This window comes from Teleopsis dalmanni, chromosome 2 (genome assembly GCF_002237135.1).
Source record: "Teleopsis dalmanni isolate 2A chromosome 2, ASM223713v2, whole genome shotgun sequence".
Lineage (NCBI taxonomy): Eukaryota > Metazoa > Arthropoda > Insecta > Diptera > Diopsidae > Teleopsis > Teleopsis dalmanni.
Window position 1 is genome coordinate 226,681,390 of NC_051847.1, and position 18,387 is coordinate 226,699,776.

Here is an 18,387-nt window from a genome sequence, read left to right on the forward strand (position 1 = left end):
AAAAACTAAAAAATTTTTAAAATTTAGATTTAACAAAAAAGTTGTTAGTTGTTAAATGCACTAAAATAATAATAGAATAAAATAGTCTCAAATATCTATGTCTAAAGAGTTTTCTTATGCTAATAAAATAGATCATCAAAGTTAATAGAGCATATTTAGTCAATATATTAGTTTATCAACTATTGTACAAAAAAAGTGCTTCAAACCGTACGTAATCATATATATCCCAACTTCTCGAAGATAAGACTTAATTAATTATTCACTAATTAGCGTAAAAAAAATTATTTTAATTTATTTAGATTTATAATTAATAGTTGTGAATACACTAATATACAATATGTTTAAAACACTCTTAGCTCTGGTGCATGCTTTGAAGACTGGCTGGAAATGTATGTTGTCTATCGTGACAATAACGATCGTTTTCTTGGTCGCTATTGTGGTTTCACAGCACCCGGCCCCGTTGAGAGCCCAAGGGGTGCGGTTGGTCTGCGCATCACTCTTCATACAGACCAGGAAAATGTTGCCAGTGGCTTTAAAGCGCGTTATTTCTTCGAAGCAGCCAAATCTGATGTTGGCGATTGCGGTGGCAATTTCTCGAATGAAGACTCTGGCATTATACTGTCGCCCAATTATCCGGGCTATAAAGCACCAAGCAAAGGTATGGCATCAATGGCTTGCAATTGGGTAATGACAGCACGTCCCGGTTATAAGCTATCTATAAATTTTGAAATTTTCTCACTAGAAGGCGACCCAGCAAGTAAGTCTCTTTACTCATACAAATGAAATAAACATATCTACCTATTCCTATTTCTAAAAAATTGTAATCGTATTTTCCAAATAATAGATCGCGGTTGCCCAGCAGCTGTTTTACGTTTATGGGTAAATGTCGATTCAGATCAACCACCATTGGAATTGTGTGGTGAAAAACCACCAGCGGAACCATGGCACTACATATCCACAGGACAAACTGCACGTATAAGTTTCACAACCAGCGATAAAACCGTTGGTGCACCGGTGAGTAAAAACTCTTATCTCTAGCTTTAGTTTGCGATTTCAGTAGTTGTCAGTATGTATGCAGAAATGCATCTGCAATACGAGGCTGTTTAGTATTTAGTATTTAGCGCGTATGTGTGGTTAGTAGTAAACAACAAACAATGGCAACCAGAAGTCAAATTCACGTAAAACGCCAATTGTTTCGTACATGGTTTGCTGTCAATTTGTGCGGTAAAATTTTCCGTTGCTGTTTTCCATTGTAGAACTCTTACATCGGCAAGCGATATTTGCACACAACTGCTCACATCTGCCCAGAATCACCAAATGCAAATGTGGGCAAAGCATTTACGAGTACAAACCATTATTGGCTGCGCATTTCCGCATTAAAATGCCTAAAGCGGCAGTTGCTTCCGCTCACGGACTGCTACGTTGACATGGCAGTCTGCATTTTAATCATTTCGATATTTAAAACCCAAACGGAAGTTTTCAGCTAAGCGATGCATAATGAAATTAGTAACATTTTGCGTGAAAGCTTAACTGGATGAAGTGCCTTCATTCAAAATTCAATCTATTTTATTACTTTTATATATAAACAGAATATAATAATTATATTATTATATATTATGGTTTTTTTTGAAGTATTAGAATAAAAAATGTATTCATTATCTTTTTCTTAACAAGTTTCTAGTCTACGACAGTCTATAAATGAATTTTTCATAGAGAATATAATAACATCAAATAAATTATAATTCCAGAAATCTGATTTTCCATTAACTTGAATTATTCATTCTTAAAAAGTTGAGATTAGAACCAATACAATTGTATTTTTATATGTTATATGTTCTATATCCTTTACAGGGCTTCCGTATTGTATGGACTGAAATCCAAGATTCTGGTCCAGGACCTCCATCTATTGGATTACTTTGCGAATCAACATTCCACTTTCAATGTGAAGTTGGATACTGTATTTCAGATAAATTACGTTGCGATGGCATTAAAAATTGTGGTCCTGGTGATGATTCGGACGAAATGCACTGTGAGTCGTGAGTGAGTCGAACGGTTCAGTTCATTTTCTTTTGTTAAAGTTTTTTTAATTAACTTTAAGTTTCGTAGTTTATAATTTCAGTTGATTTTCCAAAAATAATAATAATTTTTATTACAAATTTCAAATGGAAATTAACGGATTATCAATTAAATATTACTTATTAAAAATATAATTATAATTGTTTTGTTTCAAATTTTAGATCGTACAAAATTAACAAAACAATTTGACATTTTTTTTGGTTTGTTATATATATATAATTTTATTTACTTATATGTTGGCAATAAAAATATTTTATTAAAAAAAAAAAATAAATTAAATAACTTTATATATAACAAAAAATTGTCTGAAATATTTTATGTCAACTTAAATTACTATTATTTGTTTTACTATATAATTTTATATAATTTTATTTTATAAATTTCATTTCATTGTATATTGGTTTCATTGAAAAAAACTTGAACCCGACGAACACATTCAAAAATACTATAAATACTAATATTTGTACTAAAATATACTCCTATTTTATATAATAAAAATATTAATTAATAAATTATTGATATAATTAAATAGTTTCAGTGTTAACGGTGTAAATTTAAAGTTAATTACATTACACTATAAAAGAATATTAGTTAATAATTATATATTAACTCATCAACAATTTTAGTAAAATATTTTTAAATCATTAAATTTAATAATATTAAAAATTAATTATTTAGAATTTAATATTTAAATATATAAAAAAAATTTCAAGACCCCTAAAAAAATTTATAATAATATAGTTCTTTGTATATATGTTCAATTCTGTTTTTAATATATAATATAATAAAATACAGTTTACATCGTTAACATAATTTTAACTTAGTGACTAATAACTTTATTATTAATTAATTGCACCTTATATTCAATTTATATATTATATAATATATTTAAATATTTTTCAAAGAATTACTTCTTATATTTTATATCGACCAAAAATTATGTACCATATCAACATAAAGTAATTAATTCCAATTTGAAATAAAAAAGATTTCATTTTGATAATTATTATTAACCATATTTCCGTAGAACATATAGACTGTATGGAGCGTGAAGGAAACCAAAAAATTTCCATTTGCCAACAATTTGTCTTAATTTGAGTGTATATATGTTAGTCTTATTATCAAAAGTGTGGCAACGCTTTCGACATCGACTTTCTTATAAATTTAAAAAAAAATCACTTGGATTTACTAAGCGATCAACAAATCTGAAAAGTAGAAAAGTTTTTGGGAACTACTTTTTTCTTTATATATATGTAAATCTTAAAATAGATGATTCAAAATTCTTAACATACGACAACTTCTTAACATCTCAAAAAATTCAAATTTTAGAATTTCTATAGAAATATAAAACTTATAATATTATAAATGCTGCATGGAGTTTTGCACATTGGGAAGCCATTCAGCAACCTGGTCCCGTGGCAAAACATCTCTTCGATTTCTATATTTAACACAGTAACTACAAAGTTATATTAATACAGTGTGTTCCGGATAAATACCGAAATATGGTTAATATAAATAATTAAATATTAAATTTAAATAAAATTTTCTAAATTATTATAAAATCTTTTTGATTAAAAACTGCACCAAATAAACATTTTTTAATTTTGTAAATGCAATTTACTATACATATATAAATGTACTAATTTATAAATCTGAAATGTACATAAAATACTTAACTTAACCATATGACAATGTTTTGTAGTAAGTTTGTTAATTAGGAACTTTCATATTATTTAAATCCCTGTAAATTATTTAAACTCTCTACGTATTCTATATGTATGTGTGTAAAATTATTTTTTAATTTAACCCAGTAGGGCACCTACTTCAATAAGGTATTAGCAAAAAAAACTATGTGAATTCCCGCTATTTAACTTCGCTCACTACTTAACTCTATCTCATTCTTACTCATGACTTTATTAGTAAATTTTACTTTTCTTCTTCTCTTCTTCTCTCTTTTCTCTTCTATTTATTTCGTTTTTAAACTTGTATGAATGTTGAATTCTATATTTTCTTTGTGTTTATTTTCTAAAATGCCCTCACACCTGCCTCATTCAGGTGACGGAAATATTCCATACTTGCCGACATTAATACAATTAATTGGTTTAGCAATGGCAACTTTGAGATTTAATTGAGCTCGTTTTTGGGCAAAAACTAATAAAAAAAATATATATATTTTAAACAATTAAAACCATCTAGTAATAATTAAATTAATTAATTAAGAAACTAATTAAGTAATTTCATAATAAAAATTCACTGCATAACTATATGTTATATGCCAGATATTGCTAAACCAATTAGTACACACAGAGGAATTACATTTTAGCAGTAAAGTGACTACATAGAATTGTTAAGAATTTGTATTTCGCAACTAAAATCTTCTAATCTAAACATAAAACGTATTTCATACGTTTAAAGAAACACGTGAGTCTATAAATATTATCACTTTAAAGCATATTATCACTTTAAATATAAAATTAGTTTATTAAATGAAACATTCCCAACACGCTTGACACTTCACCCTTCACCCTTCACCCACTTACATGGTCAGTCACTAAACAAATCAGTCACTTACTCAACTACTCACACATACTCAACACTCAACACTCAACACTGAACACTGAACCCCACGTCATACATTATTTGCAGGACAGACCTCCATCCATTCAGCAAACAATCAGGCACTCACCTTAATTTCTTGTTTGAAATACGTACGTTTTTAACAAAGTTCAGGACCTAAACGTGTTTAAGCAATCGAATCATCGATATATACTTAGTTGGTCATCCCTCATCTTTTAACCACGGCTTTGTTATTTATTAATATTTAGTTAATTTAGTTCATTTAGTTAATTTAGTTAATTTAATTAGTAGCTATTAAATTTGCTTGGTTCTGAAATGAAACATTATTATAGCTGTAGGACTCATTGCGGAATGTTAGATAAAGAACTTCATCTGCTACTACGCATATTCATTTTTGCTCGTAGTTAGAAAATTAACAAGTTTTTCAATTTAATTAATATTAAATCTTTATTTCTGTAGTTTAGTTCAGCACATATTTATTATTTTATTATTGAAGCTCAGTTATCAATATGAAATCAAGAAGAAATATTTGATATTGCAATAAAATATTTATGCCATTTTATTATAAAAACAGAGGCACGATGGAACGAAGGAATGCCATAGAAATAACAATCAGAAGTCTCAAGTATATATTAAGTTAGGTTATTAAATTTATGGATTCACTTAAGCCTATTTACTCATTATAATTCTATATAAATTTGTTGATCTGGTTTACTGAAGTATTAACGTGGTACCAATAACTTAAAGTGGGTAGATTCCAATAAGAAAATTGTACATGAGACGCCCTTATAAAGATGAAAACGAATCTATCAGTCAGTCGATTCCTGATATATTCTTGCATATTTAATCACTAAGTGGTTTCTAACTAAGAGTGATCTATCAGTTAACCCAATATAAAACTGAGATCTCTTCGGATCAACTGAAAGAGAATCTTCATTTTTCTAGTAAGGAGTTGCAATTCATTCCATTGTCTTATACATGTCTATATAGCTCAGTTCTTGAGGTATTGAGCTGTAAATCTACAATATTTTAATATATATAATAAAAATAAGCAAATACAGAAGTCATTCCATAGTAGGTGTAGTGTGCTAATACAAATTCCAAAAGAGATTTTTATACAGACTATAGGTTGGTTTCAGTTAAAGACTTGCTTGGCAAGTAAAAGTTACGAAAATTTAGCTTAATCGATTAATTTGTTAATATAAATTATTTACCTACATAAAAAATTTGATCTATTTGATAGATAAGGTTTTCGAAGCTTTCACTCCTAGTACTTCACACAAGTACTTCAATTACGTACATATCGAACAGTAATTAATTTTACTTTTTACTTTTTTTTTAGTATATACATAATGATTTATTTAAAGACTATAGGTATATTGTAGTCATATACAATATTACTGTTAATTTAAATGTATACTTTCATCAATTAATTTTGAAAAAGTCTTATAGACATCATTTGTGACTATCTACATAGGCTCAGTTATATTATAATTTATATCAAAACTACTTTGAAATATTATTATACTATATATAGTAATTTCTATATAAAATTATTTGGTTTATTTAATTTTTATCTTTAATGTTTAAACTAGTAACAGTTTTAAAAAGAACTCTTATGGCATAAGTAATATTATATTTATTTTTTTAATAATCTTTATTTCGTTATTTTTCACATAACCTTTAGTATATATATCCATTTTTGTATACATTATTTGATCAATCACATAATGCTTATGTAGGGCATGAAGCACTAAATTGAATAATTTTAAAGCACTTATTAGGTTTAGATGAAGCACTTTTATTAAAAAATAAATATTTAATCTGTTCAAATGAATGTCGTGATAAAACAGTTTACATCGGACGATTTATCGATTTTGGAAACATACGAGTACCGCACTTCACTTAAACAGATTAAATTATAATAAAAATAATATTTGCACCCTTAAAATACCTTAAAAAAAAAGTTTAATATCCGTGAAATTTAAAATATGTTTCTAAAGAAATGTTCTGAAACACCAAAACCACACCACAGGATGCATTCAATGCACTAAACATAACAGAGCTGTTTGATTTTTAGCAACACAACATCACAGCATCACAAGATCACAATATCACAGTATCACATTAATACTGATTATATATATAACTATATATATAAAAAAAAAATTTTATTTATTATAACTGAAAAAAGTTAATTACTCGACTTCATTCTAAATAGTTTCATAATTAATAAAAAAATGTCTTTACATATATGAACTTGAAAATAGTCGAATATATGAACATATATATGTATCATATATGCGCATTATTATTATAATATATATGAAAAATGAAATTCTCTTAATAATTCTATTCTGTTTTTTATTTATTTTATTGTGAACGTTTTTTCTTCCACGGAAACGGAATCGCCAAATATTTGAACTACGATCTTCGTCGATATATGTTAAAGGTATCACGGAAGCGCCCGAGGAGGATCACGGCGTACTAATTATAATAGCACTAGTCGGCGGCTCGTTCCTAATTTGTCTCCTATGCACACTTTGTCAATCCAGAAGAAAACGTAGAAATCATATCAGACAATTGGGATTGCATCGGAATACACGCTTCGATTCACAAACAAGTGCAACGGGTAAAGAATTTAATAATATTATATATATATATATATTTTTTTTTAATTGATTATCCCTTTTATTATTTTTAAGTATGTTAGGTATAACCATTTAATTTCATATTTTAATGTCTAAGAATAAGAAAATGACAATATGTTAAAAATTAACTGTAGATCTTATATGTCCCTCACATCAATACAATTAATGCAGTATGTTTTGAGAACATATAATGTTCATTCAAAATAAGGATTAAGAAATTTTAATTATTATGTTGAGGCTAGTTGAGGGAGTGCACTTGAGCACTTTTACTCTCTATTAACTGCGAGGTTTCTTCATATCACCACTCTACGCCTTGACTGGATTAGATTATTGTTTAACACTTCATCAGACTAAGCAATAATTGACCTCAGATCTGCATACCTCCCCGAGAAGCCTGTAACCATTCTGAGATTCGATAACGCGGTGTTGGTAAGCCTGTCAGTTGTCGCAAATAATTTCAGGGCTCTATCGTTTATGTATTTTTTGTTGGAATCAATCTTGAGGTCCCTGAGGACCATACTTCCTAAACAGTATGAATTTTTAATAAGAAGAATAAAGGCGATCTCTAGTCAAACATTCTTCACTACTTTCAATAACTAAAAATACCCAAAATTATTTTATGCATTTTTCAAAAACTTTCGATTTCTACAAGATTTTTATTTGATGACTAGAACAATAATTCCAGACTTTTAAGTATAGCTCAACCAACAAAAACGAAACACAAACTAAGCTTACTAACTTTCTGATTAAAACAATTGAGTCCATATTCTATACAGAAGATAGTTTGTTAATACTGCTAAATTTGTAAGATGGAAATGTATCTCAGTTAGCGTATTTTAGTTATTGTCAATTCGTTTTTAATTCACTTTAAACTATTTAAATGTACATAATAATTTTAATTTCTTAAATTTTTTTCTTTTCAGTTTTTAAACAATTCTAATTTAATTTATCCGTCATCCTTTTTTATTTCAATATAAGGTATTTATAAATAACGTAGTAAATTATAACTAATTTATAATTATAAATTTTGGTGACGTCATATTGATATTACCTTTCATTAAAATATATCCACACATTGACCAAACGCAGTCTTATTATTACTTTTTGTTTACTTGGTCGATAGTTAAACCTAGTCGATAGTTTTCGTAAATATTCTATATATGTAATATATATATATATATATATATATATTATAAATATATTATAAGTTTTATGTCTTACAATAGATTTTTTAAAACATTTTATAATTATAAAAGTTATATAAAAGTTATATAATTATAATTATTATATATATAATGTGCTCTGTTGTCACTGTAGTATTATTACAAATAAAGAATTCAAATAAAAAAAATAAAAAAATAATTATAAAAAATAATTATGCACCACTTTTAAGAAAATAATGTACATTAAGAAGGTGGAGAACTATCGATAGTCAGCACCATCGATAGTGAGCGATAGTTTTTTTCCAAACCATCGACTACCATCGATAGTCTAGCACTATCATCGATGGAGGTAGTGTTGATAGTGCTATCGATAGTGCTCCACCTCTAGTACAGTATATATATTTTTATATCATATATAGCATTAACTTAGGTGGAGTTTTCTTATAAATCAGTAATGCTTAAAATTAATAACAATAATAATAATATAATTGTTATTATAATCATTATAATTATAATAATATAATATATTGTATATAATATAATATAATAATATAATTAATAATAATAATTGTCCAAATAGATTAATTAAATTTATTCTTGTTTTAAGTGATATTTTTTTTTTTAATTTTATTATAGTAGCTGCTTTGTTTTCAATATAATGGACTTGTTATAGTCTATGATTGATCGCAAGTTTTAATAAACTCATCTCTCCTAGTAGGTTTAAGTTCTAGTCGTCGTCATTTACAAGCCGGTGGCAGCATGTCCGGCAGCTTGCATGGCATCAACAGCGGAAACCTTATAATACCCCCAGCTCCATTACCGCCAACCAGCGTACCACCACCGCCGCATATATGCATTGCCGGTGTAGACATTGGCGGTGGTCTTATGCTGAATGGAGAAGATGACGATGACTTAGATGACGACGACGATGATGTGCAACGTGAAATTTTTATAAACGATCTGTGTGATGAGGAAAACATGGAAAATATCAATCATCATCTGGAAAATGTTTAACGACACGTTAACACTGCTGACGAAAGAAGAAAACCAAACCGTTCGCATGCGTTATTGTAGTTAAATTAGTAAATAAAAAATAAAAAAATATTCAAATATGATTTTAATATTAAAAACAAATCAAGAATATAATAGAAACTTCCTAACATAAAAAACTGCACAAATAATAAACAAAAATAAATATATATTTAATATTGAAAGGAGATTTTAAATATTAAATAAAAATATATATAATAAAAATAAAAATAAAAATAAAAATAAAAATTGAAACAAGGAATTGCAGCTGGGCGGGTTAAGGTGTGAGAGGATTTTTTCAAAATTTAGCATACATCTTAATAAACATAAATATTATATGTTTTTAAGGTAAATTAATTTATATGATAAATAAATTGTAAGCATTAAACGAGCATAAAATGAAAATGAAAATAAAAATTTTAAAACTGCAATTTTTAGGAATTATAGGTATAGAGAGGTTATACACAATACATAAATATATGTGAAATATTATTTTTGGGAAATAATATTTGGGAAATGTATTTCAAGAGTTAACAAAGAAAGTAGACAAAAATTGCAAAACAAAGAAAAAACTAAATATAACAAAATATTATATATATGAAAACAAAGTGAAAGTAACATAAAATAAAGCACTTATAAAATTCAGTCAGTGAAGAATCGTTATTATAAATAATATATAATAAATAATAAAATAATAAAAATAATTAAACATTATACATTTTTAATACGCATAAAACCAAAAAAAAAAAAAATGACTTCATTGCAAAATGGAAAAAAGTTGTTGATTTTTATATTTGATACGAATAATATTATATATTTAGGTAAAATAGAAATTATAATGAAACAATATTAAAAAAAATATATATACATATTATATAATAAATAATAAAACGAATGAGAAAAACCAATACAATAAGAAATGAACTAAAATAAAAAATTTAACAAAATTTTATTTACACATTTTTTTACAAATGCGAACATTTTGTGAAACCATAACTCACAATTATTCTAAATATGCTCAAAAAACTAAATGGAAACCAATTAAATAAAAATATAAAAATTCCAATAAAAATACATATAATTAAAAATAATACAAGAAATTCTAAATTAAAGCAAAAACCTTATACACTCTAAACCAATTACGAAAAAATAAAAATATATACACAATTAGTGACTATCAAAAAAGCATCTTCCAAATTTAAAAAGCTATATTGAAGTTAGTTATAAAGTTTAAATCAATTTATTAAAATATTATATTAAAAAATGGATCTTAAAACTCAAGTAAACTCAAGTAAACTCAACATTAAAGCAGATAAGAATGATATTAAAATAATTGCTAACAAACTAAAAACAAAAACAAACTAAAACAATAAATGTATATGCAATTCCGCGGAAATGTTTAAAAAGTCAAAGAATTGAATTCTAGAAATGATTACTCGTAAAAATCTATAGAACTAAATCTATAAACGGAAATTAATTTTCGAACTTTTGAAATATATGGATTCAAAGCTAACATTAGGGTACATACTCCCTAGCAATGCTAGCAATGCATACTCCTACATTTCCTTCACTTGGCTTCGTCTATATGTAAATATTCACACTCAATAACTAATGTCCCGCGAAGAACACAACTGCCACCCAGGCCCAGAGCAAACTTCCAGCATTAAAAATCAGTGTCGCTTAAATTATTATTAGATACATTAGGCCTGGGACAAATTTCCAGCAATAAAAATCAGTGTCGCCATTTTGCCGCTTAAATTATTATTAGATACATTAGGCCTGGGACAAATTTCCAGCAATAAACAAACGGTGTCGTCATATTGCCGCTTAAACTCTTATTAGATGCATTAGGTCATATTGGAGAGACTACACCAACCGACAGTTCAACTGCATGCAGTTGCATATATTTACAACGCTCAGACCCGGTGCAAATTAGCGACAAAAAGTTTGGTGCCGCCACTGTGTTGCTTAAATGGTTATGATATACATTAGATCTTATTGAGCAGTCTATACACTAACCAGAGACACAGTTGTGTGCAGTTACATATATTTTTCCCCTCTCAAGTGGTAGAATGGCGACACTCTAATATGTTTTTTGTCACTAATATGTACCGGTTATCAAACAGTAAAGTGGCAACACAAATCGGTTTTGCCACTGGTGTGCACAGGACCTTCAAGTTCAATCTACCCCAAGAGCATTCTATACAGCACCCGCCATGCATTTTATTTCAGTTGATTTCTGCGCGGGCATTACTTGAATTATTTGAGATCCTTTATTATTGTAAAAGGCCACATAAAGTGTTCCGTAGCATGATTACATTCACGATGATAAGTTCTCTAAGATCTGCTATTCCCTAAACATTTCTTACGACAAATCGATTCATTACTTAATTTCTGATAATAACCTTATGTCGGTTTGGATGTATTCTGTACTAGATGTGTCAGTCTTTTCCACTAACGTCAATTAGTGATATTAATAGTTCCAGATTCCAGAAAGATGCCATTTTTTCTGGCTGAAGCATAAACATTCATTCTTAAAGCAAACTCAATCGTAACATCAAGTACATCTTTAAAGCACATCTACTTTAATACGTTTGATGTGGGCTTTCGTGTGCGAGGCCGTCAATTCAACTTAACCTAACTTAGGGACTTACTTTTTTGATCTTTAAAGATTATTTCAAGTATTATAAAAAGTTCCAGGTGATTTAAAGCACATCTACTTCAATACGTTGGATTTATGCACAATGGGCGAAAACTCTAAGTAGATTTCTAGGATTTCTTTCTAGAATTTCTAGCCTTTACAACCTAACCTAACATAATAATTTGAAGTGTGTGATTATATACACATATAAATAAGGCCAGTGATATTTCTGCTTCAATCTCCCACAAAGTAATTAAGACACCAGAGAATTATAAATGATTATAATATTGATTAAAAAGGATTTATACATAATTTATATATAAAGATAAGATAATGTTAAGTGTTAATTAAAACGACACGTACATAAACAAAATAAACAAAATAAACAAAATAAAAATGAGTTAATAAACTAAAGTTAAACATAAAGGCAAATAAATGTTGGTAGCAAAACAAATTTTTAAATTAAATTAAATTTAAATAAAAATAAGAATAAACAAAATCAAGGCACGTATTAACAAATTATAAAGAAGAAAAAGTCAAAAAGGAAAACAAAGGAAAATATTTTAAAATGCAAAACGGTTGATATATATGTTATATATCGACACTAAATTTATTTGTATGTATGTATTTAATGAGCATTCTTTTAACCAGTTTAGTATATATATATTGTATATTTTTTTATTTGATTTCTTGATTTTTTAAATTAAAGCATTCAAACCGAAAAATAATTTTAAAAGAATAAAAATTTAATTAAATAAAATTATTGGTTTCATAGCGCACGTACATTTTGCAATTAAAAAATGAAATTAAATAAAATTATACTAAAATTATTGAAAAAAAAAACAAATAATTAAAATTAAATTTAAAAGTAGGTGTTACCAAAATAAATAAATTGAAATTGTTGTTATAAAATTTTATTAAAAACCGTAAAAATAAATAAAAAAATTAAAGTAATAATACTAAAAAAAAAATAACTAAAAATTAGTATGTAAATTGTTTTGTTGATGTTAAACGTGAAATTTGTGTTTTAGCAATAAATAATAATTAAAAATATATATATACATTAAAAGCCAAGATGAATTCAGCAAAAAATCAAAGCAGTACGAAAAAATATATTTAAGTAAAAAACAAAGTAAAACAAAGAACGCGTTATATATGTAATTAAGGAACGCTCAAAACAAAAGCATGCTAAATTAAAAAATATAAATATTAAAATTAAAATAAATAAAACATTAAAATTGCATTAAATTTAAAAATATATTTAACTAAAATGTACTAAAAACACCTACAAAAATAATTTCATGTTAACATTAAATATTAATAACAATAAGAAAAAATTAATAATTCTATTTTATTTTAAAACAATTTGAATATTATTTAAAAATATTTAAGAATATATAAATATTATATTATGTATTAATTGAACACTTTGAACGTTTTTTGTTTTAAAACTAATTCTAAAAATATTATTTCCTCCTCTACTTCATGGAAGTTGTTAACAATTAATTTTAGATCACAACAATTAACTACAAATGTTTTGAAAAAAATTGAAATTATTATTTGCATATATGAAATGTTGATTAGATTAATTTCAAGCCATTGTAACTATAATTTCTGTTTTAAAACTAACACAAAAATAAAACATAAAAATTTATGGAAATATTGTTTGTTTTCATTATGAGACTATGCTTCGGGTCCTGAGATCCTGAAGTACTGCGCCACATTCGAAACAATATCTCTAACAAATGGTAAGAACTTAAAAGTTAAGGTAGGTAAACATTTTATTTTTTTACATAATCGCCTTTTAGCTCGATACATATAATCCAGCGTTTTTCTAATTTTCTTATTCCCTCCAAATAATAGGTTTTCTCAAAGCTCTCAAAATACGCGTTTGTTTCGGTAATGACTTCTTCCTTCGACTGAAATCTCTTACCGCCCAGCCATTTCTTTAGGTTTGGAAACAGAAAATAGTCGCAGGGGGCTAGGCTAAATCTGGAGAATATGCTGGATGGGGTAACAGTTCGTATCTCAATTCGTGGATTTTGGCCAGTAATGCTTAATCAGCACACGAAATACACTTTGTTCCATTTTCGTAAAAATTCACAAGGTTGTCTGCTTTGAACGGCTATCAAACACCAACTGAATGACGTAGCTTGCTCAAAATTAGAAAGTTGCCCACTGGTAGATTACAGCTAACAGCAGTACTGTTGCATTTGGAGTAACTGAGCAGAAAATTCAAAAAGTCACTGACTTATCAAATCGCCCTCGTATATTTCGTGGTGATGTAATGTAGAGCTACAGTTTTATGTAGTTCGCTTTTGAGTGGCTCTACACCAAAATCCAGCTCCTTAGAAAGAAATTGGTTCAATGTTGAGTGTACAGAGATAATTGGATTAGAGCCACCAGCTTTTCTACACCACTAAGTGCCATATGTTGGTCAACTCATTCTTTGAGCCAACTGAATTTGGAGCCAAGTATGTTGTTTGACATTTGTGCTTAAGCTAATTGAATTAACTTTAAATTTAAGTAAGAAACCTTCTGGTGGAGAATAAAACTTCCATTTTTTTATATAACTTTAGGACCAAAATAAACCGATACTTAAGTAACTCAAATGTTACATGGACTGACGATTAAAATGTTGTGATTTACGAATATTACGAATAGTATATTAATATTTTCTAGATTCCTTTCAATAACTTGTACTTGTACTCATGCTTAACTAAATACTTTAAAATTCATATGAACCATACCCAAGCACATGATGAAGGGTATGTCTAGAGGGAATTGAATGCTCACCCCCTAAAATGAAGCAAAGAACTAAAAAAATGGCTATTCATTTAATACATCATGATATGATTGAATGGTAAGCAACAGTACAGTCAGATGCATTATTTTATCTGAAAACTTCTTACTCTATGTAATTAACAATAGATCTATGCGTGACTTATGACCATCCAGATTAACCTTATCTAAACTTATTAAATAAGTAATTAAAGTAATACAATATTTTTTCATTTCTACTTCTCAGCTATTAAAGCTATAATTTTAATTGTATATGATTTTTATAAATTATATAACAAAAATGCTGTGCAAGTATTGAATTTATGTGTAATTCAAAGCGGAAATCTATAATAATAATCACTAATATATCAACCAGCAAATGCATGAAAATTCAAAGTGCTTATCTCTCGTTATTGTATGTTATGAAGAAAGCTCCACTAATTTTTAGTTTTTGGTATTCAAACGAAATTTTTCTAGCATTTTGTTGATGGCTTCAGTATCACCCTGTATTTGAGCTTTATTCTGTAATTAATGAGACTTTTATACTTTACGAAATAAATGCAGTTTCATTAATAATCAAACTCACTTTGGCAAGTAACTCATCAAATGTCGTTTGCTTACTACCCACCATATAGAAGTCATCATCCGCTACAGTGATTTCACCATCGTGTTCTTTAGTGCTGCCTTCATATATGTTTAAGTCTTTAAAATCAAAAACTGCGGAAATTCAAATTTATCAACTTTTGTGTATTTACTTATCAAAGAGACCTTAACATATTGAATTCAATCCATTCATTTAGCATACCTACGCTCTTAATAAGCTTGCCATGCTCATCTGTAAAGTTGAATTGAAATATTTTCATCACAGAACGATTCTCAGGATTTGATTCCTGCAATTTGTTCCGTATCTTCTCAATAATTTGATCGCTTTTCATATTTTAAACTTGCACCGTCCAAGTATTCTGCAGCACTAAACTGAATTATCAGTAAAATACAAGCAAACCTCAAACCTCAACTCAAATGCACTGCAACCAACGACTGTCTTTCAGTTGAGGTACACCTTTAATCCATCCATGAGAATCAGCAATTACATTTAAGCAACTAAAACTAATTTCATCTTGGCGTTTTGCATAATTTTTAATTAAAATCAATTTACTTGCATATGTAACTGAACTGTCACAATATTGAGTATAAATCTATATGTAAATATGAGTGTGAATGTGAATGTGAATGAACATTCTGGCATCTGCGTTATTGATTGCTTAAAAACTAAAAATTACATACTAAGTATAAAATAAACAAAAATTCAAAAAAAAATTCAAAATTCTGGTGGCGCATAAATTAGACATGAAATAATAATTAAAATTAAAAACTTATTGCGTATAATTATTTAGATATTCATTTATGGTTTCCATAGCTTTAATAGACCATCTTCACTATATGTGGCCAAAAGATTTTGATGAGGGTGATGCGTTAGGCCAATGACATCTTTTTCATGCACCTAAAAACAAATTTATTACATATTTTTATATACCAAGCGCACACTACATTAGATTTAAGTATAGTATACATACATTTAATGTACGTTCCAATTTGCCGGAGGAGACTGAAAAACAATAAAGCACTTGATCCTCACCAGCACAATATATAAACTCTCCTCTCGGTGATAGCGTTGCAGAAATAAATGCGCCACCTTCACGCTTACCCGATGAGAATGAGCGTACTATTTGTCCTTGCATATTCATTATGACTACTGTATTGGAACGATTACATACGATAAAATGTTCCGGATTCTTTGGCAATATAAGTACGGTATTTACCGCCAGCTCATTTCCTAATGGTTTATATGTGGAAATGCATTCAGTTGTTTTTAATGACCAAATTTTAACAGTTCCATCAGAAGACGCACTTAATATATTATGTCCATCAGGCGTAAATGTTACCTCATTTACAAATGATATGTGTCCTGAAAACAAGCAATTAATTATAGCATTTTTAATAGACATAATATAAAATATTTGTGTACCTCTAAATTCTTTAAGCATTTTCCCCGACTTTAAACCATGTAGGCGTATTGAATAGTCAAAAGATGCACTCAACACTTGGCTGTTATCTCGGGAGAATTGTAAACAGGTAATACCCTTCGTGTGGGCTTTTTCAAATTTTCGCAGGCATTGTCCAGTTATTATACGCCACACTTTGATTTGTCCGTCTTGTGCACCGGATGCTATCATTTCTGAATCACGCGAAAAAGATAAAGCCAATACAGCTTGTTCCATCATCATGAATTGATCCTGTGCTTGATATTTTAAATCTTTACGTATTTTGCCTGTTGTAAAATTCCAAACTTCAAGAAAACCGTCGACACTACCAGTTATTAGATATTGTCCGTCAGGTGAGAATTGTGCACACTCAACATGTGACTTCTGCCCAAATTTTATTTGCCGAAACATTTGCGTAGGATACATTTCCTCTTCTTGATCTTTCATAGCCGCTTTACCACGGAATAAATCTATCGTTGTACCAGGAGGAAGTAAACCTTGATGTTGTTGCCACTTGAGTGCTTGACCTAGTAGAGCTAACAAACGAGATGATGGCACAACATGTACTTCACCGCTTAATTCTTGTGCAATTGTAGCACGACGCTTTTCCTTACTACTTCCTTCGGCATATGCTTCACGCGGGTCAAAATAAGCTCGTTGCAACATATTTTCTATTAGATGGAAATAGTAATTGCATATAAATTAAATAGTTAAAAAAGGAACTATGTACTACTATGTCAATACCTAAATGTATATAACGTTCTGGCTCCAGTTGTTTTAACATTACCATGGGCTCAGTCTGTCGCAACAAAGAACGTGCAGCACCCAATTCTCGCAATTCAATTAGCTCTAGCACAATTTGCTCGTACAAATTCAGTAGTTTTTTATCGGGCAATTTTAATGATTGCGTTACGCGAAGTACTGTATCCCAGTGACCATTGGTAATGTCCTGAACAAACCCTTCAACACTATCTACTGTATTTAACGATACGCCGGTTTCCTCCTGAAAAATACAATCTTAAAAACGCGACTCTAAAAAATTATTACAAATTGTGGATATACCTGCAATGTTTGTAGGGTTTTAAATAAATTCGATTCCTTTAAAAATTGTTGAATTAGTCGAATTACGCTGAAATAAAAAAATGTTTTAAATCCCTCCAAATTTTTAAGAATGAAAAAAATTACTCAGCAGATTCAATTTCAATCGACATTTTGAACAATATAAATAAAATTACTTGTATAAAATTGCAACGTATAATGCAGTAAATCAGTAAAAATGTTTTATTTAATTTTATTATTTATATTTTAATATAAATATTACGAGCTTGGCAATGTACATTGACAGTTGTCAAAATATTGTAAGGTGAATACGATTTATTTTTTTTTCGATTCCTGACATTTGTAAAGTGGTGAATAACGTTAAGATA

At 28.2% G+C, this 18,387-nt stretch overlaps 3 protein-coding genes across 13 annotated transcripts in view; 1 reads left to right on the forward strand and 2 right to left on the reverse strand.

The window, feature by feature from the left end:
• The window catches only part of LOC119677377, a 117,411-nt gene extending 107,159 nt beyond the window's left edge, over positions 1–10,252 (forward strand). For 3 of the 11 annotated variants that reach the window (XM_038088695.1, XM_038088693.1, XM_038088696.1), the window contains 5 exons: positions 357–757; positions 845–1,014; positions 1,852–2,029; positions 7,106–7,285; positions 9,183–10,252. In XM_038088695.1, coding sequence (XP_037944623.1) covers positions 357–757; positions 845–1,014; positions 1,852–2,029; positions 7,106–7,285; positions 9,183–9,481 — 1,228 coding nt within the window. In that variant the 3' untranslated portion in view covers positions 9,482–10,252. Of the gene's footprint in view, positions 1–356; positions 758–844; positions 1,015–1,851; positions 2,041–4,131; positions 4,498–7,105; positions 7,286–8,227; positions 8,283–9,182 lie in introns of those variants that run through there. The other 8 variants (XM_038088694.1, XM_038088697.1, XR_005252253.1 and 5 more) reach the window with 7 other exon arrangements.
• A 4,891-nt stretch (positions 10,253–15,143) lies between these two features.
• On the reverse strand, positions 15,144–16,203 carry LOC119680181. Its single transcript, XM_038092875.1, has 3 exons — positions 15,724–16,203; positions 15,505–15,635; positions 15,144–15,440 (listed from the first exon to the last, which is right to left on the reverse strand). Exons 1-3 carry the CDS (start codon positions 15,851–15,853, stop codon positions 15,363–15,365), a joined length of 339 nt encoding a protein of 112 aa, XP_037948803.1. The 5' UTR covers positions 15,854–16,203; the 3' UTR covers positions 15,144–15,362.
• A 44-nt stretch (positions 16,204–16,247) lies between these two features.
• Positions 16,248–18,207, reverse strand: LOC119680180 (WD40 repeat-containing protein SMU1). The gene is made up of 6 exons (XM_038092874.1): positions 18,146–18,207; positions 18,023–18,089; positions 17,705–17,963; positions 16,945–17,631; positions 16,493–16,884; positions 16,248–16,419 (listed from the first exon to the last, which is right to left on the reverse strand). The coding sequence occupies exons 1-6, from the start codon at positions 18,169–18,171 to the stop codon at positions 16,321–16,323; spliced, it is 1,530 nt and encodes a 509-aa protein (XP_037948802.1). The 5' UTR covers positions 18,172–18,207; the 3' UTR covers positions 16,248–16,320.
• Between the last annotated feature and the right edge of the window lie 180 nt (positions 18,208–18,387).

Excerpts from the sequence above, each read along its gene's own strand:
- LOC119680181 (XM_038092875.1), bottom strand. The coding sequence starts at position 15,853 with ATGAAAAGCGATCAAATTATTGAGAAGATACGGAACAAATTGCAGGAA. Across the intron at positions 15,636-15,723 it reads CAAGCTTATTAAGAGCGTAG|TTTTTGATTTTAAAGACTTA; the intron begins GTATGCTAAATG and ends GAATTTCCGCAG. Across the intron at positions 15,441-15,504 it reads TTGATGAGTTACTTGCCAAA|AATAAAGCTCAAATACAGGG; the intron begins GTGAGTTTGATT and ends CATTAATTACAG.
- LOC119680180 (XM_038092874.1), bottom strand. The coding sequence starts at position 18,171 with ATGTCGATTGAAATTGAATCTGCTGA. Across the intron at positions 18,090-18,145 it reads ATTGAAATTGAATCTGCTGA|CGTAATTCGACTAATTCAAC; the intron begins GTAATTTTTTTC and ends TTTTTATTTCAG. Across the intron at positions 16,420-16,492 it reads AATTGGAACGTACATTAAAT|GTGCATGAAAAAGATGTCAT; the intron begins GTATGTATACTA and ends ATTTGTTTTTAG.